This window comes from Crinia signifera, chromosome 3 (assembly GCF_055691185.1).
Source record: "Crinia signifera chromosome 3, ASM5569118v1, whole genome shotgun sequence".
In the NCBI taxonomy this organism is placed as follows: domain Eukaryota; kingdom Metazoa; phylum Chordata; class Amphibia; order Anura; family Myobatrachidae; genus Crinia; species Crinia signifera.
Genome location: NC_139219.1, coordinates 193,931,126 through 193,952,873, shown reverse-complemented (window position 1 = coordinate 193,952,873; position 21,748 = coordinate 193,931,126). Strand labels below are relative to the sequence as shown.

The following is a 21,748-nucleotide window of genomic DNA, read 5'->3' as shown; positions in this document are numbered from 1 at the left end:
TTTTTTGGTCACATGTGAGGCATTGCCGTACTCGGGAGAAATTGGGGCACAGATTTTGGGGTGCTTTTTCTCCTTCATACCTTCTGAAAATGAAAAATTTTGAGCCAGAACTGCATTTTTGTGTAAAAAAATGTAATTTTTCATTTTCACTGCCCACTTGTATCAAAATTGGTGAAACCCCTGGGGGTTTGAAATGTACACTATACCCCTAGATGAATTCCCTGAGGGGTGTAGTTTGCAAAATGGGGTCACTTGTGGGGGGGTTCCACTGTATTGGTGCTTTGGGGGTCTTGCTAATGCGACATAGCACCCACCATCATTCCACCAGAATTTGTGCTGCAAAATCCAAATATCACTCCTTCCCTTCTGAGTCCTGCCACTTTTTGGTCACATGTGAGGCATTGCCATACTCGGGAGAAATTGGGGCACAGATTTTGGGGTGCTTTGTCTCCTTCATTCCTTCTGAAAATGAAAAATTTTGAGCCAGAACTGCATTTTTGTGTAAAAAAATGTAATTTTTCATTTTCACTGCCCACTTGTATCAAAATTGGTGAAACCCCTGGGGGTTTGAAATGTACACTATACCCCTAGATGAATTCCCTGAGGGGTGTACTTTGCAAAATGGGGTGACTTGTGGGGGGGGTTCCACTGTATTGGTGCAACATAGCACCCACCATTCATTCCACCAAAATCTGTGCTGCAAAATCCAAAAATCACTCCTTCCCTTCTGAGTCCTGCCATGCACCCAACTGGTATTTTTTGGTCACATGTGAGGCATTGCCGTACTCGGGAGAAATTGGGGCACAGATTTTGGGGTGCTTTTTCTCCTTCCTACCTTCTGAAAATGAAAAATTTTGAGCCAGAACTGCATTTTTGTGTAAAAAAATGTAATTTTTCATTTTCACTGCCCACTTGTATCAAAATTGGTGAAACCCCTGGGGGTTTGAAATGTACACTATACCCCTAGATGAATTCCCTGAGGGGTGTAGTTTGCAAAATGGGGTCACTTGTGGGGGGGTTCCACTGTATTGGTGCTTGGGGGGTCTTGCTAATGCGACATAGCACCCACCAAAATTCCACCAGAATCTGAGCTGCAAAATCCAAAAATCACTCCTTCCCTTCTGAGTCCTGCCATGCGCCCAACTGGTATTTTTTGGTCACATGTGAGGCATTGCCGTACTCGGGAGAAATTGGGGCACAGATTTTGGGGTGCTTTTTCTCCTTCATACCTTCTGAAAATGAAAAATTTTGAGCCAGAACTGCATTTTTGTGTAAAAAAATGTAATTTTTAATTTTCACTGCCAAGTTGTATCAAAATTGGTGAAACCCCTGGGGGTTTGAAATGTACACTATACCCCTAGATGAATTCCCTGAGGGGTGTAGTTTGCAAAATGGGGTCACTTGTGGGGGGGTTCCACTGTATTGGTGCTTGGGGGGTCTTGCTAATGCGACATAGCACCCACCAAAATTCCACCAGAATCTGAGCTGCAAAATCCAAAAATCACTCCTTCCCTTCTGAGTCCTGCCATGCACCCAAATGGTATTTTTTGGTCACATGTGAGGCATTGCCGTACTCGGGAGAAATTGGGGCACAGATTTTGGGGTGCTTTTTCTCCTTCATACCTTCTGAAAATGAAAAATTTTGAGCCAGAACTGCATTTTTGTGTAAAAAATGTAATTTTTCATTTTCACTGCCCACTTGTATCAAAATTGGTGAAACCCCTGGGGGTTTGAAATGTACACTATACCCCTAGATGAATTCCCTGAGGGGTGTAGTTTGCAAAATGGGGTCACTTGTGGGGGGGTTCCACTGTATTGGTGCTTGGGGGGTCTTGCTAATGCGACATAGCACCCACCAAAATTCCACCAGAATCTGAGCTGCAAAATCCAAAAATCACTCCTTCCCTTCTGAGTCCTGCCATGCACCCAACTGGTATTTTTTGGTCACATGTGAGGCATTGCCGTACTCGGGAGAAATTGGGGCACATATTTTGGGGTGCTTTTTCTCCTTCATACCTTCTGAAAATGAAAAATTTTGAGCCAGAACTGCATTTTTGTGTAAAAAAATGTAATTTTTCATTTTCACTGCCCATTTGTATCAAAATTGGTGAAACCCCTGGGGGTTTGAAATGTACACTATACCCCTAGATGAATTCCCTGAGGGGTGTACTTTGCAAAATGGGGTGACTTGTGGGGGGGTTCCACTGTATTGGTGCAACATAGCACCCACCATTCATTCCACCAAAATCTGTGCTGCAAAATCCAAAAATCACTCCTTCCCTTCTGAGTCCTGCCATGCACCCAACTGGTATTTTTTGGTCACATGTGAGGCATTGCCGTACTCGGGAGAAATTGGGGCACAGATTTTGGGGTGCTTTTTCTCCTTCATACCTTCTGAAAATGAAAAATTTTGAGCCAGAACTGCATTTTTGTGTAAAAAAAAATGTAATTTTTCATTTTCACTGCCCACTTGTATCAAAATTGGTGAAACCCCTGGGGGTTTGAAATGTACACTATACCCCTAGATGAATTCCCTGAGGGGTGTAGTTTGCAAAATGGGGTCACTTGTGGGGGGGTTCCACTGTATTGGTGCTTGGGGGGTCTTGCTAATGCGACATAGCACCCACCAAAATTCCACCAGAATCTGAGCTGCAAAATCCAAAAATCACTCCTTCCCTTCTGAGTCCTGCCATGCACCCAACTGGTATTTTTTGGTCACATGTGAGGCATTGCCGTACTCGGGAGAAATTGGGGCACAGATTTTGGGGTGCTTTTTCTCCTTCATACCTTCTGAAAATGAAAAATTTTGAGCCAGAACTGCATTTTTGTGTAAAAAAATGTAATTTTTCATTTTCACTGCCCACTTGTATCAAAATTGGTGAAACCCCTGGGGGTTTGAAATGTACACTATACCCCTAGATGAATTCCCTGAGGGGTGTAGTTTGCAAAATGGGGTCACTTGTGGGGGGGTTCCACTGTATTGGTGCTTGGGGGGTCTTGCTAATGCGACATAGCACCCACCAAAATTCCACCAGAATCTGAGCTGCAAAATCCAAAAATCACTCCTTCCCTTCTGAGTCCTGCCATGCACCCAACTGGTATTTTTTGGTCACATGTGAGGCATTGCCGTACTCGGGAGAAATTGGGGCACAGATTTTGGGGTGCTTTGTCTCCTTCATACCTTCTGAAAATGAAAAAATTTTGAGCCAGAACTGCATTTTTGTGTAAAAAAATGTAATTTTTAATTTTCACTGCCCAGTTGTATCAAAATTGGTGAAACCCCTGGGGGTTTGAAATGTACACTATACCCCTAGATGAATTCCCGGAGGGGTGTAGTTTGCAAAATGGGGTCACTTGTGGGGGGGTTCCACTGTATTGGTGCTTGGGGGGTCTTGCTAATGCGACATAGCACCCACCAAAATTCCACCAGAATCTGAGCTGCAAAATCCAAAAATCACTCCTTCCCTTCTGAGTCCTGCCATGCACCCAAATGGTATTTTTTGGTCACATGTGAGGCATTGCCGTACTCGGGAGAAATTGGGGCACAGATTTTGGGGTGCTTTTTCTCCTTCATACCTTCTGAAAATGAAAAATTTTGAGCCAGAACTGCATTTTTGTGTAAAAAATGTAATTTTTCATTTTCACTGCCCACTTGTATCAAAATTGGTGAAACCCCTGGGGGTTTGAAATGTACACTATACCCCTAGATGAATTCCCTGAGGGGTGTAGTTTGCAAAATGGGGTCACTTGTGGGGGGGTTCCACTGTATTGGTGCTTGGGGGGTCTTGCTAATGCGACATAGCACCCACCAAAATTCCACCAGAATCTGAGCTGCAAAATCCAAAAATCACTCCTTCCCTTCTGAGTCCTGCCATGCACCCAACTGGTATTTTTTGGTCACATGTGAGGCATTGCCGTACTCGGGAGAAATTGGGGCACATATTTTGGGGTGCTTTTTCTCCTTCATACCTTCTGAAAATGAAAAAGTTTGAGCCAGAACTGCATTTTTGTGTAAAAAAATGTAATTTTTCATTTTCACTGCCCATTTGTATCAAAATTGGTGAAACCCCTGGGGGTTTGAAATGTACACTATACCCCTAGATGAATTCCCTGAGGGGTGTACTTTGCAAAATGGGGTGACTTGTGGGGGGGGTTCCACTGTATTGGTGCAACATAGCACCCACCATTCATTCCACCAAAATCTGTGCTGCAAAATCCAAAAATCACTCCTTCCCTTCTGAGTCCTGCCATGCACCCAACTGGTATTTTTTGGTCACATGTGAGGCATTGCCGTACTCGGGAGAAATTGGGGCACAGATTTTGGGGTGCTTTTTCTCCTTCATACCTTCTGAAAATGAAAAATTTTGAGCCAGAACTGCATTTTTGTGTAAAAAAATGTAATTTTTCATTTTCACTGCCCACTTGTATCAAAATTGGTGAAACCCCTGGGGGTTTGAAATGTACACTATACCCCTAGATGAATTCCCTGAGGGGTGTAGTTTGCAAAATGGGGTCACTTGTGGGGGGGTTCCACTGTATTGGTGCTTGGGGGGTCTTGCTAATGCGACATAGCACCCACCAAAATTCCACCAGAATCTGAGCTGCAAAATCCAAAAATCACTCCTTCCCTTCTGAGTCCTGCCATGCACCCAACTGGTATTTTTTGGTCACATGTGAGGCATTGCCGTACTCGGGAGAAATTGGGGCACAGATTTTGGGGTGCTTTTTCTCCTTCATACCTTCTGAAAATGAAAAATTTTGAGCCAGAACTGCATTTTTGTGTAAAAAAATGTAATTTTTCATTTTCACTGCCCACTTGTATCAAAATTGGTGAAACCCCTGGGGGTTTGAAATGTACACTATACCCCTAGATGAATTCCCTGAGGGGTGTAGTTTGCAAAATGGGGTCACTTGTGGGGGGGTTCCACTGTATTGGTGCTTGGGGGGTCTTGCTAATGCGACATAGCACCCACCAAAATTCCACCAGAATCTGAGCTGCAAAATCCAAAAATCACTCCTTCCCTTCTGAGTCCTGCCATGCACCCAACTGGTATTTTTTGGTCACATGTGAGGCATTGCCGTACTCGGGAGAAATTGGGGCACAGATTTTGGGGTGCTTTGTCTCCTTCATACCTTCTGAAAATGACAAATTTGGAGCCAGAACTGCATTTTTGTGTAAAAAAAATAATTTTTCATTTTCACTGCCCAGTTGTACCACAATTGGTGAAACCCCTGGGGGTTTGAAATGTACACTATACCCCTAGATGAATTCCCTGAGGGGTGTAGTTTGCAAAATGGGGTCACTTGTGGGGGGGTTCCTAACTTTTAGCATCTTATGGTGCCTAGAAACCTACATGGTGCCTAAAAAATAATCTCATAAAAAGGAGGCTCCAAAATCAAGTAGGTGCTCCTTCTGTTATGAAGCCTGTGGTTTGGTCAACGTGCACACTAGGGCCACATATAGGATATTTATGAAAACAAAAGAATTGGGGGAATCAATTTTTAGTCACATTTCTCTAGTAAAATGTACTGTGTTCCTTAGAAAAATGTATTAAAATTGCAAATCTGCAAAAAAAATGAAATTTTGAAATTTCACCTACACTTTGTTTTAATTCCTGTGAAACACCTAAAGGGTTAACAAACTTCCAAAATGCTGTTTTGAATACTGTGAGGGGTGCAGTTTTTGAAATGGTATCATTTATGGGGGTGTCTCACATACAAGTCCCTCAAAGTCACATCAGAACTGAACTGGTCCCTAAAAAAATCAGTGTTTGAAATTTTCTTGAAAATTTGAGAATTTGCTATTCATATTGTAAGCCTCCTAGTGTCCAAAAAATTAAAAGGAAGTTGAAATAATGATGGAAACATAAAGTAGACATATGGTCTATGTTAGTTATTAACTATTTTGAGTGGTATGATTATTTGTCTCACAAGCAGAAAATTTAACATTTTGCAAATTGCTAAATTTTCCATTTTTTTCCGACATTTTGGTATTTTTCACAAAAAAAACACAGACTGTATCGACCCAAATTTACCACTAATTTGAAGTACAATGTGTCACGAAAAAACAATCTCAAAATCACTGGGATAAGTAAAAGCAAAAAAAAGTTATCCCCACTTAGTGAGACATGTCAGATTTGAAAAAAAGGGCTCTGTCAGGAACGCAAAAACTGGCTCTGTCAGGAAGGGGTTAATATACTTAAGCATAGTAAAAAAAAGAGTATGAGCTTATCCTAGTGCAAAGTGACTGACTTTGGCAGGAGAAAAAATCCCTGATAATTGACTCATTTTCATGGTCACAATTGTGGATATTGTGTGTTTTTCTCTTGAATGTTTTTTTTTTTTTTGGAGAGGATTCTCTGTAATTGAAGTGACCAAGGAAAAAAGCTTGGGGCAAAAAATCAGGGTAAATCCCTTTTCTTTGCCCTTAATAGAATAATGTACACCTGTGTCTTCTAGTGTCCAACAAACTCTTTAATGAATGCTCCAGTAAGTTCAGTAAGCAATGGGCGGTATTCAATGTGAATACCTGCGAGGTGCAGCGAATCCTTTTTAGGATTCGCTGCACATTCGCCACGTTCCGGAGCCAGCGGGCTCCGGTATTCAACGTGTCAGGGGCTCGCTGCCCCTGACAGGCGAATATGAGCTCCTGCGGCGATTGCCGCAGGGAGCCTCAGGACGGTGCCAGGCAGAGAGATGGTAGTCTCTCTGCCTAGCCCAGACCTTTGTGGGGGGTTAGGTGTGCTCCCCGGGTGCCAGGCTGCACAGGCTGCCCCCCCGGGGGTGCCAGCAGGCAAGCGTATATTCACTACACACGATCAAAATGATCGTGCAGTGAATATATGAATATGTAATGAGCGGCTCCGCTCTGGCGCCACCTGCTGGATGCTGTGTAAAATAAAAATAAAAATAAATAATATTATTTTTAAAATTAAATATATATTCATGTGCTTACAGCACATGAATAAAAATAGCATGCCCCTCCTCAGAATAAAATTCCTGATTTTTTTACACCAAATGTAAAAAACAAAACACTTTATTTTAAAAGTTCACATTCCACTTCACCATAAAAAGATAGCGATTGCTACTCGGTGAATCATGGTGAAAAAAACCTAGAAATGTATTCGCCATGTGGTCATTGAATAGGGTGATTCACCGTTTTTGACAGAAATTCGCCAAACAGCACAAATTCGCCATAAAAACCTGGCGAATCAGGCTCATTGAATACCGCCCAATGTGTTACACTCTGTTCTTTAGGTGCAGTATTTTAAACACTTCTGTTCATTGTCTTTACTTGTGGCAGTTTGTTTTACACATGTATTAGTCTGAAAAACAGTTTTGCATCCCATATGCTGGGAACATGATTGGGCTGCATTACAGCATATAATTATGCAAAAGATAAGCCAATACTGTATATTAACAGTTAAATACGTTAAAGTGCGTTATGCTGTAATAAACACATAAATCTAATGTTTAGAAAAATAAAATCAATAACTTTGATTAGAAAATAATAGGTTTCAAAGATGTTGCACATACAGTATTGTCTTCTTGTAGTTTTTTTATGTTCAGTTTTATACAAACCACTTTGTTTGAGGTCCACTATTATTAGACTGTTAAATTGGGTCAGTAAGCACATAAAAAGGAAATAAAGTATTGCTGATCAATCCTGCCTAGTAATTAACACAGTGATTGGCATATACTGTATGTACTGCTGGACACCACTGATAGAATGAATAACTCTCAATAGCATATTCAGTAGAATATGGGGTCAATCCTATTATTGCCGAAGGGTGTAAGTTGCTGTTCGGGTGCTGTTTAAATGCTTATAAAGGCACCAAATTAAGTCTATCTCGCACCCTTCCCAGGGCCAAATTCACTTAGAAGTGCTCGCACCCCTATGGAGGTGCGAGCACTTTTAAGCAAATTTAGTCCGCCGTAAAGTGCACCCGGTGCCGGGATATTTTGCACTTACAAATCATCCGCATGTAATAGGATGGACCCCTTTGTTATTATTTTCAATACACACAATATATCTGATTTTAGAATTATGGCTTTGCATAGCATTTGGGTGTGGTATGACTTGTCGACAGTGACCATGTTGACATTCAGTATGTCTTCATGGATATGTCGACATGATGAACTGTCAACAAACCATCCATGGTTGAATAGTGGTCTTACCTTTTCTCACTGGCAGTTCCAGCTTCTCTGTAGACCTGTAATACTCTTGCTGTCACGCCTGGGGTCTGAGTCAATGTGACGAAGGCCTCAGGCGTAGGCTTGGACCGATGAATGAATCGGGGAGGCATGATTAGACCTTTGTACATAAATTGTACCGTAGTGCAACCAGAGGCAGGATGAGCAGGAAGCAGGCAAGAGTAAAAGTACAATCAGTTTTATTGAAACAGATGATAACAAGGAAGGTTGTACTTGGCTACTGGCAGAGAGTAACGTATGCACGGCAACAGGAATGGTACACAATGACTATGACAAAGAAGATGATAAAATGCATTTTAGTACACTGTAAATATTTGCATTTATGTAATTGCTGTTTTTTTTATGTTGTAACCTGTGCCCCTGAACCGGAGTTCTGCTAACGCATGCCCCCTGCCTACGACACGTTGTTTAGGCATTTTGTTGCTATGCAACACACAGCTGATTCGGCCCGATGATGTCATCAGTCGGCGCTGGTACAGCTGTAGCCTGCTCCGTGATTACTGGGCGTGGAGGGCGGCGGATGCAGACCCGGACACAGGTACATAAGGTGAGTTGGTGTCATTATGTCTTTGTATGCCTGTTATCCTGACGAAAGGGGTGAGATACCCCGAAACGTAGAGGAAATAAAGTTACCTTTTTAACAAGTCCTGCAGTGCCGTGCTTGGGTCCAGTCTGCCTGGTTGCGCCCTATCCGAAGATTTTATATATATATATATATATATATATATATATATATATATATATATATATATATATACATATATATATATTAGTGTGTATATATTTATATATAAAAAACAGGTATACTACCAGCTCTCCCAGCGTTCAAGTATGCTGCCCCGGGTGCCCGCAGCAGGGAAGGTAGCTGAAAGGTAGCTGACCTCCGTAGATATATGTAGAAGAGAAGCAGCACTCCAGGGGACAAAATTAGCAAAGACACAGGCTAAATATAGCCGCCTTTGTCTTTGCTAATGTTGTCCCCTGGAGTACTGCTTCTCAGAAAATCAGGTATGGGCACTCACCAAAACTCTTAAAATTTTAAAAGGTGTTTATTCAAAGATACAGGGATTGTCTTCAGGACACAAACATCTTGAGCAACAGCGCAGCTGATCCAAAGAGTGAAGGATAGCTGTACCATCTGTTTGGGCCTCTTCATGTACCACAGCAGTTTTATTAGAATTAGAACAACCCCACCCATTGGGTGGTAGGACAAATAACAATAGTTTATTAATAAACTTTAAAATGGACATTATCCCCATATCATTATAGATCAACAAAAATTAATGCTTACCGCTGTAGCCTCCACATCAAATCCCTGCACGCTACTCCAGCTGGACTGCAGCAATTGCACACAACATTACACACATATTGGGCTGAAACAGGAAGTGACGCTTTGCGTGCCACCTGTCTTCCAGTCATACAGGAAGTGATGCTTTGCGTTTTCCCTGCCTTCCAGCCATACAGGAAGTATGTGGTTTGGCCGCAAGAAACCGACGTGGATCGTCGAGCTGCAGCCGGAAGCTCAACATTCCATGGCCATTCTCGGCAGAACGGGCTCGACTGCTTCTAAAGTTGGAACTGTTCTGCCGAGATCCCTGTTCAATGCTGTAGGGAAAGACAGCATCGAATAGGGCCTCACCGATATTTCCCCCGTTGGAAATAGCGGCGGTAGATTGAATACCCCCTATAAATAGATTGTCTAAATACCTTCTATAGTATATTAATTTGTTGCCAAAACGCAACAAATTAATATACCCATTGCCGTACCCATGTGCTGAACGCAATAGTCCTTCCCATACATAAAATAGTTACGGGTAAGGACTACTCTACCAGAAATGCAATGGGTGGTCCAGTTCTCTGGTTATCAGTAAGGACTCTTTCCACAGCTTGGAGACCTGCATCATGGGGTATTACTGTGTATAGCAATGCTACATCTAAGGTAGCAAGCATAATGCCAGAGGGAAGGTCAGTCAGAGATTTAAGATTAAGTAGGTGCTTTGTATCTTTAAGAAAACTAGTCATCTGACATACATATGGCTGCTAAAATGAATACACAAAATGAGCCAAAGGATGTAATATGGACTCTCCAGCCAAGATATTCGGCTGGCCAGGTGGGTCAGCAAGGAGACATTAGGATCGACAGGTTCGACTTGTTCAAGGCCTCTTAAGGTCATTTTCTCATGATCAGAGGAATGATTTGTCAAGAAATTTTGGGAGATGGCATGCATCTGAACTTTGTTTTTGATATTTCTTACTGTATATGCTCCTGAATAAGCAACTTTAATGTTCTTTGTCTTCCCTATATATCATAGCTCACATGGGCACTCCAACATGTAAATTACTGAAGTGGTATTGCAGATAATAAATTGCCTTATGTTGAATTCCTTAGTCTTGTTCTTGATTAAAGAATATATTGGAAAACATTCACAGAACTCCTTAAAAAGATCTATTTGATATGAAGGAAGACCCGATTACAGGAAGGAATCTCACTTTCAAGGAAAGAGCAGCATTAAAGAATTTACAGGAAAACTAAAGTATTGTTATGAAGTCTGCATGGATAGGACAGACTATATATTGGAAGCAGAAAGTCTTTTAGGGGATGAGAATTCGTATGTAAAATTCTCTAAAGATCTGAAGGAAATATGGAGGTTATTCTGGTTATATTAGCTCGGATGCAAATTCGCATCCTGGAAAATTAACCAGTTCCCGCCCTGCAAATGGTGGTACGCCGGACCACCAATCGCACGGCGAGTACATTCGCATGTTTTACAGAAACATCCATTCGCAGCCTGCAAGGGAATAAGGTCCAATATGTAGAGGAGCTCAGGACGCTCTTGCTGTAAGGCCTGCAAGACAATATTCTCACTAAAGACGAATATCAGTAACTTCTAAACGCTAATCCAAACACCTTTATCTTTTACTTTCTCCCGAAAGTACATAAATCACTATTAAATCCACCAGGGAGACCCATAGTGGCGGGTGATTGAATCCTTGATGTCCCATCTCTCTAAATACGTCAACGTCTTCATAAAATTACTGGTGGCAAATCTCCCATCATATCTTACATGCACGACATCTGTTCTGAACATTATGGAAGATTTTGCATCGAAGGATACATACACATGTGTGAATATAGACATTCAGTGGTTCTATATCTGCATAAGGCACGAGAGTGGAATAGATGCCTTTCGAGAATTTCTGAATAAAAACACTATAACAACGGAAGCCCACATAATGTTCATCTGTGAAGTGATGAAATACATCCTTAAGCATAATTATTTTTAATTTCTGGATCAATTCTTCCTTTGAGCTAGTTGATTATCCGTAGCATTAATTTTGTGGGTTCGGTTATACTCTCAAAATAGCCAGAAAAAGAGACCTTTCATGTGGACCTCAACAGTCTATTCTTGTTCTTCGAATTGAAGGCTATTCCAAGTGGGAGATTGCCAAGATACTGAACATTTACACAGTGTGTACTACTCCCTTCAGAGAAAAGCACAAACAGGTTTTAACCAGAGTAGAAAGAGAAGTGGGATGCCCTGCTGCACAACTGAGCAAGAAGACAAGTACATTAGAGTCTCTAGTTTGAGAAATCGATGCCTCACAGGTCCTCAACTGGCAGCTTCATTAAATAGTACCCGCAAAGCGCCAGTGTCACCGTCTACAGTGAAGAGATGACTCTGGGATATTGGCCTTCTAGGCAGAGAGTCAAAGAAAAAAGCCATATCTGTGAGTGGCCAATAAAAGGAGAAGCTTAATATGGGTAAAAGAACACAGACATTGGACATAGGAAGATTGGAAAAAAGTGGCATGGACAGACAAACCAAAGTTTGAGTTGTTTGGATCACGAAGAAGAACATTTGTGAGACCCAAGTGAAAAGATGCTGAAAGAAAAAAAGGTAATGTGATTGTCAGATTTTGAATAAGGAAGGCTATCACTCCATTTTTCAATGCCATGCCCTGCCCTGTGGACAGCACTTGGTTGGAGACTATTTCCTCCTCGAACAGGACAATGACCGAAAACACACCTCCAAATAATGCAAGAACTATTTAGGGAATAAGCAGAAGCTGTTGCAGGAGTATCTTGACCGTATGGTGTGCAAGCAGTGTCCATCAAGCCAATCCAACTTGTAGGAGGTGCTTTAGGAAGTGTGGGGTGAAATTTCTTCAGAATGCCAAAGGCCTGCAATGCTGTATTGCTGCAAAAGGAGCAATTTTTGATGAAAGCAAAGTTTGAAGGACAAAATGTATTATTTCTAATAAAAATCATGTCTTGACTATATGTTCTATTCATTTTGCTACTCATTTAGTAGTAGTAGTAGTAGTACGTTTATTTATAAGGCGCCGCAAAGTGTCCGCAGCGCCGTACATAGCAAACAAAAAGCAAATTACAAGGTAACGTACAGGGTGTGTTGAAAAATACAGTATAAATAGGGGTATAGCTGGTAGAACTAAAATCAGCATCAGTTCAGAAGTAGGTGTCAAAATTGTCGAGGAGACTGAAGATGAAGTAGAGGAAGGGAAGAACAGGACAGGAGCACAGGTGAGGTAAAGAGGTAGGGTGAGGAAGGAGGACCCTACTCATAAGAGCTAACATACTAAAAATAGGTGGGTGGACGAACGAAAAACAATAGGATAAGTAGGAACGGAGGGGAACGGAGGCAGGATAGGAGGATCAAAAGAGGTTAGGAGGAGGGATAGGCTAGTCGAAAAAAGTGGGTTTTGAAGGAGCGCTTGAAGGAGGTAAGGGAATCAGAAAGCCTGATGGGTGGCGGGAGGTTGTTCCAGTGCAGGGGGGCAGCGCGAGAGAAGTCTTGGACACGGGAGTGGGAGGAGGTAATTAGGTGAGAGGTCAGTCGTCAGTCAGCGATGGAGCGAAGAGGACGGGAGGGAGTGTGGATAGAGATCAGTGAAGAGAGGTAAGGAGCGGTGGAGGAGGAGAGAGCCTTGTAGGTGGTGGTGAGGAGTTTAAAGAGAACTCGGAAAGGAATGAGGAGCCAGTGAAGTGATAGACAGAGGGGGGAGGCGGAGGTAGAGCGGCGGGAGAGGAAGATGAGCCTAGCAGCAGCGTTAAGAATGGATTGGAGAGGTGCGAGGCGGGTGAGAGGTAGCCCAGAGAGAAGGATGTTGCAGTAGTCAAGGCGGGAGATGACAAGAGAGTGAATGAGAATTTTGGTCGCGTCAGTGGAGAGGAATGGTCTGATGCGTGAGATGTTGCGTAGGTGAAAGCGGCAAGACTGTGAGAGAGCACGAATGTGGGGGGTGAAAGAGATGGAGGAGTCAATGATAACACAGAGGCAGCGCGTTTGGTCGGTGGAGGTGATCTCGGTTTCACCAATGCTGATGGAGATAGTGGGAGAAGAGGGGATGTTCGGGGGATGGAAGATTAGAAGTTCAGTTTTAGCCATGTTTAGTTTCAGGAAGCGTTGGGTCATCCAGGCTGAGATGCCCGTGAGGCATTCGGAGACCTTGGACAGGAGTGATGGGGATAAGTTGGGGGAGGAGAGATAGATTAGGGTATCATCAGCATAAAGGTGGTAATGAAAACCATAGGATCTGATGAGGGTGCCCAGAGAGGTGGTGTAGAGGAGAGGGCCAAGGACTGACCCTTGGGGAACACCGACTGGCTGCGGGGTAGTAGGAGAGGAGGAGCTCGGAGTGGAGACGGAGAAGGAGCGATCGGAGAGGTATGAGGTGAACCAGGAGATTATTATTTGATAAATAATAATCAGTTTTCATGTAATACACAAAATTGTCTTTTGAACGATGTGTAGCAGTGCTTATCAGACCTGCAGTATGGCTGCAAGTGCCCACTTGGCACAGCAAGTCGCACCTACAGTATGATGCAGAATCTTCGACGCATGTGCGTGACGGCGGATGAAAGCCTTTCAACATGCATGTTGCACGTGCAACGTGGTGGAATTTTGATGAGCCGGGCTACATCTGTTTGTGTATGGTTAAATGAAGGCCATAATAATTGTCTTTTCCAGTATTTATTTACTGCCAATGGTCAAACAGAAACTACAGATACTTAAGTTGTAGAATGATATTAATGTCTCCTCTATTTCTTAGACTTCCATTTCAGTAATGGAGGGGGCCTAATTATTTTGATGTGAAGGGATACTTGACTATTCTAAGCTATACATTAAAAGTATGTTGGATTCCCTAGAATAAATACTGAAACCAGATTAAATTCACTATGAAATGTATATAATTGATACACTGTTTTTTTTAATTGAAAGTCAAAATAAATATATTCTATTTTTGTATTGTATTGCAGAAAGAATTGGTATGACACAAAAGCCGTATGTACCATCAGATGATTTGGAATCTGTGAACCAATTAGAAGAAGATTCAGGGTGTGATATTTGTAACGAAGAAGGGATGGATAGACTTTCCGAATCTCAGAGTTCTAACAACTGCAACCAACCTTGTACAAGTCTGACATATTTTGCATCTCCTTCACATCCTCTTCCAATTATAAAAAGGTTTTCATTTGAAGAACACCTGTCTTGCCAGATAGAATTTCTTAATAATCTCCTTGGACTTGGGAAACTAACAACAGCAGGAAACCAACTAACAGATTTGACAAAGTTTGGAAATGATTGCAGTGTAGTATCAGAGTCAGTTTCTGGACTGTTGAATGGCTTACTTAGCTTGTATAAAAATCCTAAACCATCTGTCTCAAGATTTCAGGCAGAAGCCATCAGAACTATAACAAACCTCCTCATTAATTCACGGTTATCTAAGTATATTCTGCAGGAATGCATGAAGAGTTTAAAAGATTTTAAAATCCATCTAATCCAGAGTATTTTAACTAACAGCAGCATAAACAGGGTGAGTGTTTCAATTAATATATGGATTACCTATAGTGATTTAGAAGTACTATTCTTTTATATAGTTTTCAAATAAATATTCAGACACTACTACAAAAATATTAAATTATGCAAACTCTGTAAACTGTTACTATTGACACACACTGTATAACTAAAGACAATTATCCTCAAAGAAATCAAGTGCACAAAATCAATAACAGAAAAAAACCCTAAGGACAATAGTTTACATAAACACAACTGATTAAAAACACAAATATAGTACATTTTTTAAAGTTTTAATGTAAATAATTTAACCATAGCTCATTACTCTATGGACCAGATGTATCAAGCTTCAAAAAGTGATAAAATGGAGAGTGATAAACAGCCATCCACTCAGCTCCTTATTGTTGTGTTACAGGCTATGTTGGAAAAATGAAAGGTAGAAGCTCATTGGCTGGTTGTTTATCACACTCCAATTTATCACTTTTTGAAGCTTGATACATCTGGCCCTTAGCGAGTTAAATTATGTTCCTGAGAGCTGGTTTTAAATGTGGCATTTATTACGGGTTTAGACAGTGCTGGGGATAATTTCTAAATAATATAGAAGTATGTAATGAAGCAAGTACTCTTAAAATATAGTGCAAATATTTAATAAATGTCCTGGAAATTCTTATCTAATGGGTATAAATTAGCCCATTTGTTTAAAAGCCACAAGAAACAATTGCACAGCTGGTTGACCCTCCTTACAGACACTTGCTGCTTTATTGCAAAACTGCCCAGTGCTCTGGACATTGACTTTCCTAGGACTCTGGTGCCAGTATTGGAAGTCTGCTGGACCTCTTTTGTTGGCAAGTCTCACAAAAGTTTGTGTAGCTGCTGGAAGTAATATCAGTGACAACCATTTTCCAATAAGATTCAGAATTTATAGCTTTTGGAACACATCACAGAGTTGGCACGTTCTGTCTACTTGGGGTAGCAAAAGGCTTCAATTCTTTGCAAACTCTTCTCGCATATTCTCTCAAGGCATCCCACCTTGGAATTGCATTTGGAGTCCAGCTTAAGCTGGGTGTGAACTTGTACAATTTGAAGGAGGTCAAATCTCAGACTGACCAGTTTCCAATACCACATCAAACTCAGAGGTCCAGGACTGGCTGTTAATTGGGTTGAAAACCATACAGATTTTTGTTTTCTGTTTGAAACTTTTCTGACCCATCCCAACAATTGCAATGATGCAATAATAAAAATAATGATGATAATAATAGTTCTCACCCCTCTATTCAACAATGTAATTAATATACAGTACCGTACTTCCCTAGCATATTAACATTAATGAATCATACCCTCCACAGCCAAAATTATTCTTTCAGCAGATTGTTTCATCAAAAGAAGTTTGTTGTTCTGCTGAAAAATAGGGTGGATTGAATGTAGAATATGCAACCAGGTCTGCAGTACATTTGTATAAACAGACTGATCATAAGTTTTAGGTTTTAAGTTCTAAGGATTAGGCAAGTGTGTAACCAGCTTTAGACCTGCCATTTTGTTAACCTATTTTCTGCTGCTGAGACTTTTGCATGGTTATCCTGCTGAACCTATTTTAAAAAGGATTATACCGCCAACACGGTGTGGATTTTTAATTATTAGGGAAAAGTTCAGTAAGCCTTCTGCTTAATCACTGATACCCCTTTCACACTGCAAAAATATCCCAGGTTTTTGTGCGGTGTGAAGCGCCAAAAGGAAAATCCCGGGTTGCTAGGCAGTGTAGACGGATAACACGGGTTGAGCTTCGAGTGCATCAGCTTCGAGTGCTGCCTCCTCCCCCACCACTGGTGACGCGCCGCCACTCCGCCCTGCATGATGTCAGCGACCTGTCTTATTGGGCCTTATTCTGATCAGTGCGGCCCGATCAGAATATGCGGCCGCGACCGTGCAGGCGAATCCCTGCCTTCCATACGGATCGCCACCTGCCGTCCGTACGCGGATATGTGGCGATCCGCATGAAATTGGACGGGGATACGCCTCCTCCGTCTTGGGAGCAGCCCCTGCATTCGATGGTCGCCGAACATCGAATGCAGGGCCGCACGCTCCACCAGGTCCCGCCACACAAGACCACACGGACACTTGTCCGTGTGAAATCATGTATGGGGGCGGGCAGCTGACATCCGGCGATGTCAGATGCCCGCCCCGTACCCACGCGTCACGGCCTCATTACCATGCATACGCCCCGCGTTTGCATGGGAACGCCCATGAAACGCGGGGCGTATGCATAGGGTAATGAGGCTAAGTAGCCCCTCACGCCCCTCTACGCCCCCTGTGCGGCGTATAAAGAATCTGTGCGGCGAAATCGCCTGCACATGCGCAGAGTGACCTCTGCACATGCGCAGACGATCAACATCGGCGGTCCGTCCGCATGCGGGAATATCCGCACCGATCAGAATAAGGCCCATTGTCGGGTCTCTAAGGGTAGCTTCACCTCACAAATGCCGGGTCAGACCCAAGTCCAAATCACAGGTGCCCGGCATTTGTGATGTGAAAGGGGTGTAACAGGAGTAGATTTATTTTAAACATTGTGATCAATCTCGCTCCACATCTGAATAAGCTGCTGTGGTAGATATGCCTCCTCTTCAGCTCATATTAGACCCTTAACCTGTGCATCCAGCAACAGCTGCACATATATCCACTCTACTTCACCTTTTTCTTATTTGTAAATATTCTGTGCAGTACAGTAAACAATTGCACTGCTAATGCAGCCTCAGGTAACAAAATTAACTGGGGCCATAATGAGGGCTGAGGAGCACAATGGGCGGTATTCAATGAGCCTGATTCGCCATGTTTTTATGGCGAATTTGTGCTGTTTGGCGAATTTCTGACTAAAAAGGTGAATCACCCTATTCAATGACCACATGGCGAATACATTTCAAGGTTTTTTTCACCATGATTCACCGAGTAGCAATCGCTTTCTTTTTATGATGAAGTGGAATGTGAACTTTTAAAATAAAGTGTTTTGTTTTTTATATTTGGTGTCAAAAAATCAGTTACGATCGGGTATAGTGAATATACGGTCCCCTGCTGGCACCCCCGGGGGGCAACCTGTGCTACCTGGCACCCGGGGAGCCCACCTACCCCCCACAAAGTTCTGGGGCAGGCAGAGAGACTTCCATCTCTCTGCCTGCCACCGTCCTCAGGCTCCCTGCGGCAATCGCCGCAGGAGCTCATATTCGCCAGTCAGGGGCAGCGAGCCCCTGACACGTTGAATACCGGAGCCCGCCGGCTCCGGAACGTGGCGAATGTGCAGCGAATCCTAAAAAGGAATCGCTGCACCTCGCAGGTATTCTCATTGAATACCGCCCAATGCCTAATACTACCAGACAGCTGGAGGAAGAGCTGAGACTAGGTGGATAGTCACATGACCTTTTCTTAAGCAAAAGATTTTCACTTTGTGTAAAACTTATTTCCAACTACTCACTAACATTGGGTTGCCTATAAAGTGGTGGCTTCTCAATAACCGTTGTTTGGCGTGTTTTCTAGAACATTTTAAAAGTTAAGATCTCATTGAATTACTCACAAATCACCACTGCTTTTCTTAAAATATTCAAGGAACATTTGTTCAGATCATAATCTGTTGTTCTAGGATTACTATATTAGTGTTGACATACCTGTGATAAAGAGGTATCTGACCTGCTGCTGGTTGTATCCATGAGGGCAGAAATTTTTCATTATTGTACATGTATTCAAAAGCAAGAACTGCTAATGATGTCCATTCAGGTTTGGATGCCAAGGTGTTTCTTGATTAAGTGAAGTACTGTAGCTGTTACAGACACTTCACTATGCTACGTTTTAAACCATCATTACATGTTTACTTCTATTCCTTGAGTTATATGCATACGTCTCTTCTGAACTGATTTATGTGTTTGTAGCTTTTGAAGCATGTTCGTATTATTGTTGCACTACTGTGATTGCAAGCCTGCTTGCTTATTTTGTCTGTTTTGTTTGAGTTGGGCGTATTCGTGGACACTTTTCCATCTGACTGCAAATGTTTGCTTACTACAGATTGGTAATGTGAGAACACTGTTTTTTGTTTAAGAAAAAGATGTGTATACTGTACAATGCGCTGATGGTTTTGTGTAGAAAATACTATAAGTGAAAACTGAATGTTCCACACTGATCACAAAGACACTGGACACTCTTATTAATGAATGAATTTACTTCATATCAATAAAAATCAATTTAAAATAAACAATCATATATAAGGAATAACTAAAACATAAATTAATAAATGTAATTGAAAATAATTAGAAATAACATCTGGATTGGGTGTACTAAACTGCTGGAATCCCAGCTATAAACAGATATTTCAATGAGAAATGGTAGCCGCTGATGGACAGATGATAGTCAGCCTTATTGTTAGTTGCTTGTAGCAAAGCAATGAAGGTTAACATGCTTAATTAGTAGATGTGCCCATTAGCATGTATGAAAACATGCGGAAACTTTTTGAGTTGGTAGCAAAAAATCAAGCAAACATATGTCCTTTTAAGCACAAAGTGATGTTTAGATCAAGCAGAAAGAAATATTATGCCAGCCAAGGACAGTGAGCTCACCCAGGTCCAGAAAACCATCACTGCCATTCAAGCAGTGTGGGGCCAATGTAGCTCACCCGTGTAATGTGCAGTAGTTCCACAGTTGGAATGCTGGGATCCGTTGAGGTGAAAGGGGGTCCTTTCACTGGCATTGGTCTGTTGACGGCTTGAAAGGCTGTATATATGGCGGCAGCACGCCGGGGATGGAGATTGGTAGCCTGTGCAGGCAGCAATGTCCGGGTGTGACACAAGCGGAAATTATGTCTGGTGGCCGCTCGCTGGAGATGGAGAGCAGAGATCTGTACAGTCGTTAGCTGCAGTATCCGGATGTAACACATGCAGAAGTGGCGTTGATGCGTTTCATCTCCCACAAAACCAGAGTCTTTCTCAAGATGAACTTAATCTGCCTATCGGGGGCAGTATTTAAAGTCCATAATCCACCTGATATAAATCCATTAATGTAACAAAATATAGCAGAAATAAAAGAATCAAGAACTAAAATAGTGTGTCCAGTGTCTAACAGTATAGCTTTCAAGCTTTAAAGGTCACTTATACTCAATTAATTATGATCGCAATACTACAAATTATATTAGTCTATTTAGTCTTCAATCAATTAATCTACATCAATATTAAGATAGCTGGTTCAATATACTTTATCTAGAACCCATACACAATAGGGCAAAATATAGAGGAAAATTAATATAGAAAAGTCATGAGGTAAATTTGACCACATAAAAAGTATGTAATAATGGAGCCATATAAATAAATGTAATAATATAATGTGGATAAAAATAATAAAAATAAATATGTATAGTGTTCCCGCTAGGCTTATTTCACAGGGCGCTGCGCCCTGCCCCTTTTTAAGCCGCCGATTTCCGCCCTGCCAGTTTTTGCCCGCCCTGCGCCCTGCACAAGTTAATAGTTGCTGCCGCACTAGAGGTCTCCTCCCGCTCATAGTGTAAGCTTCTAGTGCAGCAGCGTGTGGAGTGGACACTCCCCCCCGCAGCCCAGACCCTTTCATATTCATTGGCCTCGGATGCCTCTCCTCCTGTGTGACCCCACCTCCTCCCGCGCGCTGCATAGAACAGGTCCGTGTGGAATCACCTCCCCTGACTGCACATAGACTTTTTGTGCAGTCAGAGGAGGCGGGGCCACACGGACGTGCTCTTGGCAGCCATGCCACTTACATAAGCAGCGGACGTGGTTGGCATCTCCCCCCCAACCAGTGGCTCCGCCCGGACGTCCGCCCGCCCGTAGGTAGCTGACAGCCGGGCAGACTGTATGTGCGCTGCCCGGCTGTAGTATCCGGCAGGTGAATCTGTATTTTCACAGATCTCCTGCTGGACCGCCGGCAGCCAATCAGGAGTGGCTATCAATGCCGCCACTCCTGATGGGCTGCCCGGCGGTCCAGCGGAAGATATGAAAATACAGATTCTCTTGCCAGAGACTACAGCAGTACAGCCGGGCAGCGCCCATACAGTCTGCCCGGCTGTCATCAATTACGCAGCAGCACACAGGTACTGCGGGGGGGGGGGGGGTCTGTGCTGATGGTTGTGCTGATGGTGTGATGCTCAGGTGTCACAAGGTGGTTATAAAGCATAAATGTGCTGATGGTGTGACGCTCAGGTGTCACAAGATGGTTATAAAGCATAAATGTGCCGATGGAGTGAAGTTCAGGTGTCACAAGATGGTTATATAGCATAAATGTGCCGATGGTGTGACGCTCAGGTGTCACAAGATGGTTATATAGCATAAATGTGCCGATGGTGTGACGCTCTGGTGTCACAAGATGGTTATATAGCATAAATGTGCCGATGGTGTGACGCTCAAGTGTCAGAAGATGGTTATATAACATAAATGTTCCGATGGTGTGACGCTCAGGTGTCACAAGATGGTTATATAGCATAAATGTGCCGATGGTGTGACGCTCAGGTGTCACAAGATGGTTATATAGCATAAATGTGCCGATGGTGTGACGCTCTGGTGTCACAGGATGGATTATATAGCATAGATGTGCCGATGGTGTGACGCTCGGGTGTCACAAGATGGTTATATAGCATAAATGTGCTGATGGTGTGACGCTCAGGTGTCACAAGATGGTTATATAGCATAAATGTGCTGATGGTGTGATGCTCAGGTGTCACA

The 21,748-nt window shown here is 42.6% G+C and overlaps 1 protein-coding gene across 1 annotated transcript in view; it reads left to right on the top strand.

Annotated features, from left to right (window-relative positions):
- MEI4 (meiotic double-stranded break formation protein 4) overlaps positions 1-21,748 on the top strand; it is a 170,001-nt gene that overhangs the window by 22,742 nt on the left and 125,511 nt on the right. Inside the window, exon 4 of the mRNA XM_083177166.1 lies at positions 14,495-15,051. Coding sequence (XP_083033292.1) covers positions 14,495-15,051 — 557 coding nt within the window. The remainder of the gene's footprint in view (positions 1-14,494; positions 15,052-21,748) is intronic.